At 36.3% G+C, this 13,406-nt stretch overlaps 1 protein-coding gene across 8 annotated transcripts in view; it reads right to left on the reverse strand.

The window, feature by feature from the left end:
• The window catches only part of NALCN (sodium leak channel, non-selective), a 231,909-nt gene that overhangs the window by 189,137 nt on the left and 29,366 nt on the right, over positions 1-13,406 (reverse strand). For all 8 annotated transcript variants that reach the window (XR_014949395.1, XM_085556997.1, XM_085556986.1 and 5 more), the window contains 3 exons: positions 8,688-8,771; positions 6,970-7,109; positions 6,027-6,155 (listed from right to left, as the gene is read on the reverse strand). Coding sequence is in view for 7 of the 8 variants with exons in the window: in XM_085556986.1 (XP_085413112.1) it covers positions 6,027-6,155; positions 6,970-7,109; positions 8,688-8,771 (353 nt within the window). In the remaining variant the exon portion in view is untranslated. The remainder of the gene's footprint in view (positions 1-6,026; positions 6,156-6,969; positions 7,110-8,687; positions 8,772-13,406) is intronic.

A 13,406-nucleotide genomic window follows, 5' to 3' on the forward strand; every position in this document is an offset into this window, starting at 1 on the left:
GTCTTGTCTCCTTCCTCCTTTTCTAGACTTCTACTGTTTTCCTGCTTCTCACCCACCCTCCACAAGTTCTCAGAACTAATAAAATAGCTGAGATTACGGCTTCAGTGTGCTCACAAACATCTCGGGATGGATGAATACTCCAGCATTTCCCAGGCCTTACTGAATTGCATTAATCCAAGGGATTGTGAGAGGAATAGTATTTAGGCATCACATTCAGCTTCCAAACAACAATACAAAACTGAAAGCAGTCCCCTGGTTTTCAAAACAGTGTATGAAATAGATCACTCATGGAATGAAATCTGAAACAACATGGAAACAGATTTTCTTTAAAGATTCTTTCTCAGTATTCCTTATAAATTCTTTTTCACTATTCTTTATAAATGCTTGCACATCTAGAAGTGATTCTTTTGCACAGCATTTCAAAATTAAATTAGATGTACTGCTCAGTAATAACTGCTATTTAACCTGTGAATGTCAGGACATCCACAGCCTTCTCTATCAGTTGCCTGGATTCCTCTTGCAATATAAAGAACAGAACTTTCCTAGCTTCTTTTATGGTTAAGAAATCAAACACTACCTGATCACCCATCAGGCAGATTCAATGGAGATCACTCTTGGGATTCCATTTTTCTGGGGATGTCCAGTCTTTCCCTCAATTTTGTGATACACTGGAAGATACTCTGACTTCTTGAATCCTGGTCTCCTGCAGGTTTCCGTGGAAAGCTCAGTACTCACCAGGCCTTATTTCTGTACCGTGATTATCAGATAAAAATCTTATGGCCCAATATAAAACTTTCCCTACAGCAAAGAGGAGATTATGTTATTCAAGTTCTTGTATTTATAGTAAGCCAATTTCCCAATAATGTACAAAATCCACTCCAGTTTACTCAAAAAGATTTATTCTTTAAAAAATCTCATAAAAATTGACAGGCTGAGAAGAAATTCAATCAACTTTGATGTCTACACTGAGACAGAGAATTCTGTAAACTTAAATTGCTCCAAATCTTAATACAGACAAGTACATGTCATTACTGAGCTACTGGGACCTGAAGTAATTGGGTTCTCATCATTCTATCCTAGACCATCACTAAAAGGTCACCTTTTTGTTTTAAATTGAGCTGGAAAAACAAAAACAGTGTAATATCTGTGTTAAATGAATCAACAGTGTAATTACGTTGGATAACTATCTGTATAACAATTCCAATAAAAAATAGAATTTCTGCTCAGAAATCACATGTCCCCTGAAAGTGAAAAGAGCCCAACTCCTGAACACTCTTTCTCCTGGGCACCAATACTGCTCACCACATCAGCACTCTCATCCATTCTGCTGACATGAGTCCATTTAAACTGAATTACTTCCCTTTTTGACAGATGTTGTATTTTAATTTATTTTAGTTGGGGTTTAAAAAAACATCTGGCCTGGAAAACTAAATTTTTCCCATTTCTCTTGTCCCTGAGGAGTTTATACTAGAGCTATGCTACCAGTAAGAGAGATGGAAAGTCCCAAAGACAATATTAAAGAAGATCTTGTTGTTCACTAAGAACAAGAAATTAATATGCTCTGTTAAAGAAGTCCTATTACATTGATTTTTTGAGCTTGAGCTTTGATTTCTTCCCTTTCTCAGAAATCTAATTACTCATTCTTACTTTCCCACTGCTGATGTAAGACAGAATCTCAAATTCCTTTTGTTCTTTTAAATTCTATTTATTTCCTCTATTAGATATTGTGGTGAATGTTCAGCTTCAGTCTTTGAAGCTGTTTTCTGACATTTTCATGGCCTATTCATAGATAGATGGAAAGATGACCAGAAGCCTCTTAGATCTTTCCATTACTCAGTAATTATTTTTCTTATCTGTTTTCCTGGGCATCTCCTGTTTTAAACAAGAAACTTTGCATTTTAAATTGACTTCCATGGTGACAGGCAGACAGGCCTACAGAAATATTCAGCCTATACCTTATCAAAAGTGTTAAAAAAAAAAGGCAGCTTAAAGAATGACTTTGGGAAAATAAATAGGTAAGTACTACAATTGATGGCAGTTACTCATATTAGTTTTTTCTCTTTTGATTATGCTTCCTTTTCCTTAGCTCCAGTGCAGACTAAGATTTACAAAAGGAAAATTTACTGTTGTGGAATACATATAAACTGATCACGTGCTTTGGAATTATTCTTGTGTAGTCAAACATATCTTGGGAGTAAAAATAAAGAAAGCACTAAGTAGCTACAACAATGATTTAGAAAAAAATTTTCTCTCCTGTACTGTGTAAAAGTATCTTTTGTATACTGGAGGATACCAAGAGTAAATGACAGTAAATCTGGGAACACAACTATTTTCCCCTCATATTGTATATCTCTGAAGTTAATCTCAGATATAAGAAAAAAAACCAATCCTGTCAAGCTGTTTATAGTACATCAATTTATCAAGATTGGATTATATATTATATACATTTCAAACACACCATCTTAAAGCAACTAAAGAAGATCCATACTATGGAAATTCACATAATACACCAGTTCTTGACAGGAAAAGATAAATTAGTTGGAGATTTCATCAGGAAAAAGTTTTTACAGCATAGTTGAAAAAGGAAATAGAGTAATAAAATTGTCTAAGAAGAAGACAATGTTCCTTATGGGGAAGACGATTGTAAGAATACAGGAAAAAAAGGATTTATCAATGAAAAATAAACTCTTCAGCCTTTGTAAGCAAGTTAGATTCTGCCAGTTTCTGACAATGAAAACTCAGATTGTCGCTAGCTCACTTTAGTAGTTTTGTTTGTCATAGTTAACGTCAGAAAATTACTCAGGAGGTGGAGAGACAGGTCAGGCAAATGTGGGCATTGAGAAGGATGGGAAGATAAAAGAACTTGCTGCAAAGAGGCAAGAAGTTTCTGATAAGGATACCATGTCCTTTCAAATTAAAAAGAATAGGAAGATTTTAAGACACTATATTCAAAAGAAACTTGACTTCATCATAATAATAATTCATAAGGCAGTAGACTTAAGAGTGATTTCAAAAATGTCAGAAATAGATGAAGTCTTGACCACAAAAGTAAGATTTTACTCTTCCTGCTTGCCATGGAGTTCTGCATAATAAGAGGCAAATCACCTAAAATTAAAGTTCTCATAGGTGGTCCCTAATTGGATGCATTTCAATTTTCTAATCTTGACTTGGGAGCCAGGGATCTGGTTTGATAAAATACTGAAAATTTACATCTGTGGCTCATTAAAGACAGAAGTTATTTAAGGACAAGTACAGCCAACTTTGGCCACTCTCCACTGCCTGGAACTAAGCCACCTGAAACAGAGAGACAGACAGACAGACTCAACCTCTGAGAGGAATGTTTAACCCTCATTATAAAATTGAGAAACTGAACATCAAAGACAAAACTAAAATTTGGCAAGACAACTTTCATACTTCTGTGCTGCATTACATCCCAGCCAATAAACTTTCCTGGATTCAGAAGTGACATGTCCCCTTCTTTCTGACTATATTTTGGACCAATAATAATACATCTGTCCATATTGGGCAGATGTAATTATCCTCTTTTTGCACCAGAACTGTTATTTCTTTCCCTATATTTATTATTCTAGCACATGGTGGGAATTATAAATTCTGGAGCTAATTCCAGGAAAGTCAGTCCTGATCTATATCAGGAAGATACACCCTAACTCCAACCTGACTTTTTGCACTGCAATCCTCAATATTTAAAACATGAACAAATAGGTATAAGTCTTCACAACATATAATGATGAGTGTTATAGACAAGAAGAGGAAATCAGTATTTTCAGAGTAGGAATGAGCAGTATGCCAAAACTGAGGCATACCTCCACTTGTCAATAACAAAGGAAAAAGTATGTTGTTCTTTGGAGGAGCACCATTCATCAGAATAATTGGAGGAACCCTTTCAGGGAAAAAAAGTGGTGTCAAATGTAACTGTAGTCATCATACACAATCATGGGAGTAATTTAACATTATAAGTCTGGCCTGGAGATGGTAAAAGTGATTAACTGCTTACTGAAGGTGCCTATCCCGGGTACCTAAAAAGTAACTTAAATTAGATTTCTAATACCTATACAGCTAAAAACATATACTTGATGATATTGAAAGAAAAAGGTTAAGGCTAGATATTCAACCTCAAGTCTGAAATTCCATTAGTTCTGCATACTTGACTTTTCCAACTTTAACCCTATGTGAGCAGGTTTTAAATTTTATTTTATACACTGGATATTTGTCCCTTTTAAGGTTTTTATGTAATCCAGCCTTTCAAAAACCTAAAAATGAAGGGTTTCTGTATACCATTAAAAAAAAACAAAAACAAAAAAAACACTAATGCCTTATTCAGAGAGCAGCTCAACACATGTAGAAAAAATTAACAATATTTTTATGGGCAGCCCCAAAGATACAAAAATTTCCATATGGCAAACAATGTGACATTTCATCTTTTTCTGCTGATTTCAAGGAAAAGTTATACCATGACACAATTACATGCAATTACATGATGCCAAATCTTTCCTGCATTGTGTATTCCACTTGTTTTTTCAAGCAACATTCTGTAACTCACAGAATTGCAGACTTTCTCATTACCACAACCAAATTTTTTTGCACAGAATTTTTTCCCCATGTCTACAGGAAACTGTCAAAATATCTGTGCTATAAAGATTTACTCTTAAAAAAGAGTGGAACAGTTAGATTGTTAGAGTATATGTGCATGACGTATACAAAGATTAGCTCCATCTTTTACTATATTATTGATTATATAATTAGGAAAATGTCCCAAAGTACTTTTCTTTTTAATTTAACAAAATACCATATTTTGATATTTGGTCTAGCATATTCTCAAATAATTTTATAATTTTTTTTTTGTATCTGCCACTTCTAATTTTATATTTAATAGTTTTTAGATTATATTTTAGAAAAAGCTTTAACACAGAGTTTTGCAATCATCAGAAGTTTTATCCAGCTCACTAGCAGAATAAGTGGTGCTTTGCTTTCTTACAATGCTTACTCTATTAATTTCTTGTTCTGTCAAATTCAAAACAGGAATAAAATGATCCAATTTTGACTAAAATAAAGGCTACAACTCCAGAGCTCACATCTCCATATCAAAAGGAACAGTATCCAAAGGAACAGGGACCAAAGAAACAGAATAGAGTATCACAATGTAATGGTATCCAAGGACACTGTCAAGCCCTCAATGCAAAACAATAGGTAAACATACTATCTGTGATTTTATGAGCCATATCAGTGACTCAAGAGGCTGTACTGTACTTTGAGGTAATCAGGTGGTTAAGTACATGTTGAATCAAGAACATGATGTATACTCAATTACCAGGGTAAAATATTTATCATCAGTATTTTGCAAAGGCTGGGAAATAAAAGGGTGTTTGAATCTGAGCATCAGGTCGCAGAGAATTATTGATTCAGAAAGGGCCTGAGATACTGGAAGAGGTTCCCCAGAGAGGTGGTGGATGCCCCATCCCTGGAAACATGCAAGGTCAGGTTGGACAGGAGCTCTGAGCAAGCTGATCTAGTTGAAGAAGTCTCTGCTCCCTGAAGGAGGTTGAACTAGATGACTGTTAAAGGTCCCTTCCAGCCTGAACTATTCTGTGACTCTATGATTCTAGGGCATCTTTAGGTCTGGCCCCATAAAAAGACATCCTAGGAAAAGACAGAGGAGTGCAAAAGCTGACTAATCATCAGTTACCCAAGTCAGCCACAAGTGGCAACGTTCTTCTTAGAAGTCCCCTCTGCTTTCCTGCTCTGTTACCTCCCTGCCCCACCCAACATAAAGTCATGCAGCCCCCTAAGTCAGACTGTAGCCAAATGCCACAAATTGTAACGTCTCCACAGTTAAAATTTGGATTTCTCATAATTCTTACTATTTTTGTTTCCTCAATTTGCCTTAGTGCATTTTGCTGGACTGCTTTTAATCTATTAAGTCCATTTTACATCTACTGATGCCAACTAAAATAAAACATATGCAATGAAAGAACAGGCCCATGTCACGCCTGCACAGGCGAACTCACCCTGGCTGCGTGTCATCAGTCACACAGTGATATGTAAAAGTTCCAAACATCTGCACTCCCAGGATCCCATACAGGAGAAGAAAGAACAGAAGGAATATTGAAACGCTCCATATTTGCTCTCCAGAACGCCTGACAAAAAGATAAACAGGTCACTGAAAGCACAGGCAATGTGAAGCCTCCTTTGAAAAGAATAGAATCTATGGAATAGAAAATATGCTCATGCAAAGGGAGCAGTATTTCATCCCGCAGAACATTTGTCCTTAAAACTGTTCTCTCACTCTGTGCACAAATAGAAAAGGGGGCTATGATTTATTTCTAAACCAGGGTAATTAAACCAACTGAAAACTGCAAAGGGTGGAAAAAATACCCAAATTAAATGTGTGAAATATGGCTTTTGTAAAATAGTATTTAATAGCTCATACAGACAAGATACAGTAATGAAATAAATTTGATATTGAATAAAGACCAAAAACTCTTTCACATTACCATGACATGTATTTTGTCATTACATCTTGCACCAAGCACAATTACATGTGTTTCTTTGCATCTCTGTATATGCACCAATATAAGCATATTAGTAACTGGAATGGTCAGGGCATATGCTTATGTAATGTTATTTATAAATATTACCCTGCTACGGGTATTCACTTTGATTATTAAATGGCCATATTAATGGAACAGAATTTACTGCCACTAGTTGAAAATTGCTGGCTACATTTATTACTAAAATACTTTAAAATTTATTTAAACATTTGAAAGTTCTGATTGTTCTATAAAACTTGATGATTCCTTAAATATCAGAAACAGCAAGAAGTTTTTGGCCAGAACTAAAACTCAGGAGAAAAATGCCCATTAAGCATGAAGGATCACTGATTAACTACACAGTCAGTTTTCTAAGTCAAAACTTAAATAAGCTCTGTTATTTTTCAGACAAGAGACTTACTTCAAGATATTTGTTATCCTAGTCCTTGGCAGCTCAAAACGAAAATATATTCGGAATGCTCGAATCATAATGAGTGGTCGTGGAATCCGTAACATGCCCCAAGGTGACATTTGGTCAACTATTTCAGCTATTTCAAACACCTAAAATGAAAAGAATCAGTATATTGTCTTGAAGACCCTGTCCTGCACCTGTGTTCACTTCTAGAGCTTTTAAAAGTATTAATACTATACACATTTTTTATTTTAATTTTTCATCTTGGCTTACTTTACACTTTATTTCTACCCCATTTTTAAAAAAGAAAAGTATTTGTAAATACTTTAATTCAGTTCTAAATTACCCTAATGAAAATCACAAAATATACTTTATCCATGTTCATAATGTTTGAGTCTCAAACAACTCAAGAAGACAGTGCAAGCTTGTGCCAGCTGCCTGTTTCTGTGCCAGTCCTACCCCACGTTTCCCACAACATTGTTGGAAGTATTAATATATTTCCAATATGAAAATCAGTATCTGTTAACATTGCACAGCACTAAGGTTTTTACTATGATATAGATGTACATGTACACAGACCGCCTATGAGTTGCAACATGATTATAAATTGTCCATTTAATTCAAAGTGCATGAAAAATTGTACATAATTTCCTAGACTCCATTTACAATATAAGTTTCAGCCAAGGCACAGAACAGGGAACCATTTCCTCAATACACTGACAGGTTATGCAGTCAATAAAGAGTATTTAGCTGAATGATTGGGTGCAAATATCTAGTTTTAATCCTTGTCTCTCACTCTCAGAGAGTAACTGCTTGATTTAATTCTTGCTCAAAGTACTATGAAACTGGAGAGGGAACGTGGCAATGCATAAACTAGGTAATGTACAGTTCTTATCTGTAACAATCAACCTTCATGCTGCCTGTGTACAAGGTGTACTGTACTAAAGTCTCCCCTGTGTAAAAAGCAGAAAATTACAGTGTGTCTTAAATTTGTCAGAAATTTTGTAAGTGCCTAACAGCAATCACTACTGAACTTTTACAATCCTTATGCTATTGTAAACTCAATGTCAGGGTTTTCAAGCTGTGCTTATCCACAAAACCTCCTACAGTTAAGGACTAATTGATTTGCAGGACAAATTTTCACCTATACCTTAACACTGAAATTTTTTTGCAGTATGTCTAAGTTCTCTTCTTTATAAAAAAACCATCAAACTGTTTCCAAATGTTTTGGGTTTTTTTTCATTGTACTTTAACATGAGTTTTAGAAAATGTTTTGTTAGGTATGAGTGATACTGCATGAAACCACTCCACTCACTATATCATTACAACTATAGAATGGCAAACATCTACCATTGGAATAATTCTCCCTTTAGGTGCCTGAGCTAGTCACCATGGCACCCTATTAGACTCACTGGAAGGAAATCAGCACAACTATTATGTGGAGTAAGAGAGAAATGTCTCTCTGAAAATACTCTTTCTCCTTCTGACTGCACAGGGTTTATGCTAACAAACTTTAGATTAAATAAGAAAAAATAATCAAGATAAATTCTACTACTAATGTAGATATGCTGCAATGTGCAATTATAAATCTGTTGAATTCAGCATGGTTTCTTAAAACAATTTTATCCATGGTCAAGTCTACTTCCACAACTCACGTTTATTTGATTGTGCCATGTATTTTTCACAATCAAGGAACTATTCATTGTAAAAGGAAGTGAAACGATTACCTGCAAAACCAGTGACACCCAAAGACAAAAGACCATAAATCCATCAAACACACACCAACGATCTTTTACGTAGGAGCTATCACCCTACAAGAAAGGAAAGATAAGAGGTTAATTTTTGTTTATTGTCAGAATTTACAAACATCATAAGTAAGAACTCTTGGAAGAAGGAGAAGTAGTCTTTCCTCTGCACTTTCAAGACACTACTTTTGAAAGACTCCAAAAGCCTAATATCTGGATTAGAATATGCTGGAAACACATATACTCATTGTGTAGGTAAATAAATACTAACTTAATTCCCGCGTGACATTTCTGTATCCAAAAAAACTTTAAAAAGACTGCTGTAAATCAAAAAACACACAAAAAATGAACACTAGACTTACTTTTCCATTGTATTTCCCATTACAAAATACTTACACAGGAAGATCAGTGTAAAATGCTAGCAATCTATTGTGCTATTCAATTATTTCAGTATTGTTGAACAGCTTCAATTAAATCAGTATCATTTTACATTCATTTCTTCATAAGTTTTCAATCATGTTCTGCACTCTGGAGAAGCCTTGCTATTTCAAAAACACTTGACAGCAACCACTGTAACATCAGAGTATGGTTTTGGTGACAGTCCAATCCAGATATCACTCCTAAAAAGAGCATGGAGAATTCTGCATCCAAGCTCAGCTTTCTTTATTCTGCACTATTCTCAATCTCTGCTCCAGTTTGCATGTTTCAACATCCTCATGTTTCACACCATTCCTGACAACATGCAACACAGGCCCTCTACTGCAAGCTATCAAAACACTTCTTTGTTGGGCTGCTAATGCCTGACACTTCACTTCGAACACTGAACTCAAAAATATGTACATTTATTAGATAGATTATGGCTGAGTGTTAGATAGCTCTGTGTACCTCATGGAGCCCAGTGGAAGTTGGGGAACAAATGCATGTAGAGAGAGATAAAGCTCGTTGAAAGGAAGACTAGACAAAAATACACCTAAGGAAAGTGGATATCCCATTCATGTAGAAACATCTGCAGAGACAATGACAGCACATCTCAGGGCACAGAATTGCACCTTTTTAAATGAAGTTTCCCACATCAGATTTAATATAGCCTTCCCTGCCTTATACACTCTTTGAGTGCTCTTAAGTGATCTCTTGGTGCAAGAGGCAATGTTTGACATCCACTTTTCACAGCTATAATTGGGGAAAAATTACCGTCATGTCTCAAGAATCTTGAAGCCATTGCTGGACTTTGGCCTCATATGTGAGTCCTGCTTTTATAAATATTTTTCTTTATCTCAGCTATAGTTATTTCAATACTTTTTTTAAGTCTAAAAGCACAGACAAGATGTTTTGTTTTAATCTAACATTTTCAGTGACATATACTATCCTAAAAATGATTTATTATTTCTTGCAGTAGGTGACAGCATAATATATTGTGCAAATAGAGACAAAATACTTTTCAAAAATTTATTTCAGTTGCAAAAATTCTTCAGGGTAGAAGTGAACTGTTAGGGAACCAGGAAAATACATTTAGTGATTTTCAAATCAGAAATAGAGGACAGAGAACTTTGGCACTATTTTCAAACAAAGATTTTCTAACACATAAGGATGTTAAAGTTCTCAGTTCAAGAACTATGAGGAGGAAGACTGCAAATCAGGGAAGCAATAGAACAGGAACTTTTGCATCATATTTTTAGCCTGTCCTTCCTGAAGAAAGTAAACTTAGTTCCCCACATAAACTATGAGATAATCAGTAACTCTTCACTCAGGGCTGGGAAAACTCAGCTATTTAGTGGTTATGCTCAGTACCTGTGAAGCATAAACATGTTATTTCCCCACAGAGATTAGCTACTCACACTCTAAATCTCTTACTCCGGAAAAAATCTCCAATGAGATTTGCATAAACATGCTATTTGAGTCCTTCAATTGTGGCTCTGAACAAAAATGCTGATTGGTCTTTCTCTTGCTGAAGAACCCCTTGAAAATTACTTTTCTTCTCTTAAGCACCTTTTGTCTAAACAAAAAGTCTTCCCTGAGTTGTGCTGTGCAGATGCGAGCACGAACTTAGGCAGGAGTTCCTGTATTCATCCTCCTCTGAATAACCCACCAAGTTCTCACTGAAAGCCAAATCTTTTTTCAGAAACTGCTTTTTCTCTCCACAATAGGTGAGATATGATTGAAGCAGCTTTGCTGTTTTCTCTTTACAAAGGAAGACATCATGATCCTTTCCAGTTTTCTCACCAGTCAGGCTGCTGCACCAGCTCACTGCTCTCACTGTCACACCCAGCCTGCTTCCACTGCTACACCCTCCCAGTAAGGGCGGTTTTCAGTGGGTCACCCACAGAAACTCAGTGCACCCGAATTACATCTGAAGAAATTACTCCTTTTAGGGGAGCTTCTGGGCCTTTCCACTTTACATGTGAGAGGCTTTGGCCAAATCCTATTAATGTCATTTGCCATTTGTCTGGCAGTGGATGTGGTGGGGAATCTTCAGTGCTTTTATACTGTCTATTGACATGTGGATGGATGTTAGTTGCTGTTGGAAGCATTTTTAAGGCAGGACCACATTCTGCTTAATGCAAAAATCAGAATATATGTGCTACTTCCATGAAAAATCTAATTCTGGCTAAACACAGGCTAGAACTTCTTATTAATAGCAATGAACAGTGATTTTCATTCACATTTGAAAACATCTTTAGGCTGAAATACCGCACTCAAGGTCAATGACAGCTCACACCTGGAAAGGCAGACAAATAAATGACATTTAAATGCCTTTGGTGACATCGTACCTAAAATAGCTGAAGTCTTGCAATGTGTAAACCCCACAACCTTTTTCCATTGTATCTGCTGAAATCTGAGAATTATTGACGAAGTTTCATTTAGTATTTTTTTCTGAACACTATTTCGGAATATGAAGGATTAGTACTGCAGACAAGAAGACTTGTGCAGAGACTAATCAAAAGCTCTTAAGTCATTAAAATTGCTGACTTCCTACTGCCTACAGTGGATAGGAGATTCTTGATGTGCACAGCAAGTCCTGAAAATTTCTCCAGCAACATGATTTACAGCCTATCTAGACAACAAAATCATTCGCCACTCCTCCAAAACAAAGCACCACAAGGCACCAGAAGTTCCACTTTCTCAATTGTGCTGAGCACATTAAAGATAAAATGCCTATAGCCATTATTAGGTACCCTGAACAATCATTATACAAGTACACAGGGGAAAAAAAAATTAAGACCTAACGCATTGAAAATGTGAGTCAGTACAAAATACAGAGAGAACCACAGACAGAACTAATAACACTTGAGGCAGTCACTCCATGAGAGCCATTACAGTTTGACTCACATGAGAAGGGAAGACTAGACAGACTGCAATTCTTTAATAAATGCTTATTTCATTATCAACCTTGCTGAAAACAAAATACTCTATGAAATTAATCCCCAAATTGCATAAAGCAATCTGTTTGACTGCTAATTTTCTCAAGCAATTTCAGTATCTCAGTGGCAAGGTAGACAGCTTAGCTAGATGACAGCACAGACATCCCCGAGGTCATTTCTGCCCCGCTTGTCTCATAACACCTCAAGAACACCTTGGGATGAACAGAAAGTCCCTGCAAATCAACAGCCTCCTCTGCCTCCTCGCTTGCCTTCAGGAATTTTTCCGTCTTTTTCATCCCTGACTACAACCTGTTCTCTCAACCCTTCCCTCCTGACTCTTTCCAGCTCACTCTGTCTGAAAGCTAAATAAAAGAAGTAATATGATATTTGCCCTGAATAATCAGATTTACCATCATTTGGAAAGGAGTCCTGCAGCACTGGCTCTCTCATTAGAACCCTAGTCTCCCACTTTTCCTCACAGTCTCTGGCAAACAGGATAGCTGAAAAAATTCAGAGACCAGCAAGCTCAGTAACAATAAGCTACTGTGCCATTCTCTCATGATCACTGGTAGTGGTAAACAAAGCACATCATCAACTCTGGTACACCCTTCAGATCATCCTGTGGGCTACTTTATAAAGCACTACAAACAAGCATTAAGGTATGGAGGCTGACATTTATGGAGATTTTAGGAGCAACAAAAAGAGCACAGGTTGAAATAGAAGGAATAGAGGGAATAAGAATTTGCAATTTTTTTTTTTTCCTCCAGACGCTATGCTCATTATAAAAAAAGCAAGCTAGACGAGAGAGCACAGCTGAGTTAGGGAAACCAACCTTCCCTCCCCTACTCTCTGATTCTGCACAAACACTGCTGGGCACAGAGGCTTGAGTGGGACACAAAATTAAATCAGAGCTCAAGGGAGCACCTTGCCTAACCTCTCTCTCCTTGCATATGCAGATACATATACACACACAGAGGGTATATATCTCCTACCTGGTCACAGACTATGCATACATTTCTTATATTTTTGGTTCATCTTCAAACTTTTCTATTTACTTAAAAACCGTCAGTTTATAGTCTGCTTAATAGCAGAACAATATGGACAATCCTGTCCAGCTCCCAGCCTGACAAACACTTTCAATATTTTACTCACACAGTAAAGACAATGAAGAAATATGGCCTAATCAAGAAGGAAAACTGCATCTGACTGTTCTCAATTTTTCATCCCTGTTCTTTTCCATCCCTCAGAATAAAACTATTTCACTAATGTCCTCATGTGTCAAACAAAGGTTGGAAACAAAGGGCGGGAAACAAAAGAAATTGTGAATTGCTTAGTTAGGACC

This window comes from Lonchura striata, chromosome 1, assembly GCF_050655825.1.
Source record: "Lonchura striata isolate lonStrDom1 chromosome 1, ASM5065582v1, whole genome shotgun sequence".
In the NCBI taxonomy this organism is placed as follows: domain Eukaryota; kingdom Metazoa; phylum Chordata; class Aves; order Passeriformes; family Estrildidae; genus Lonchura; species Lonchura striata.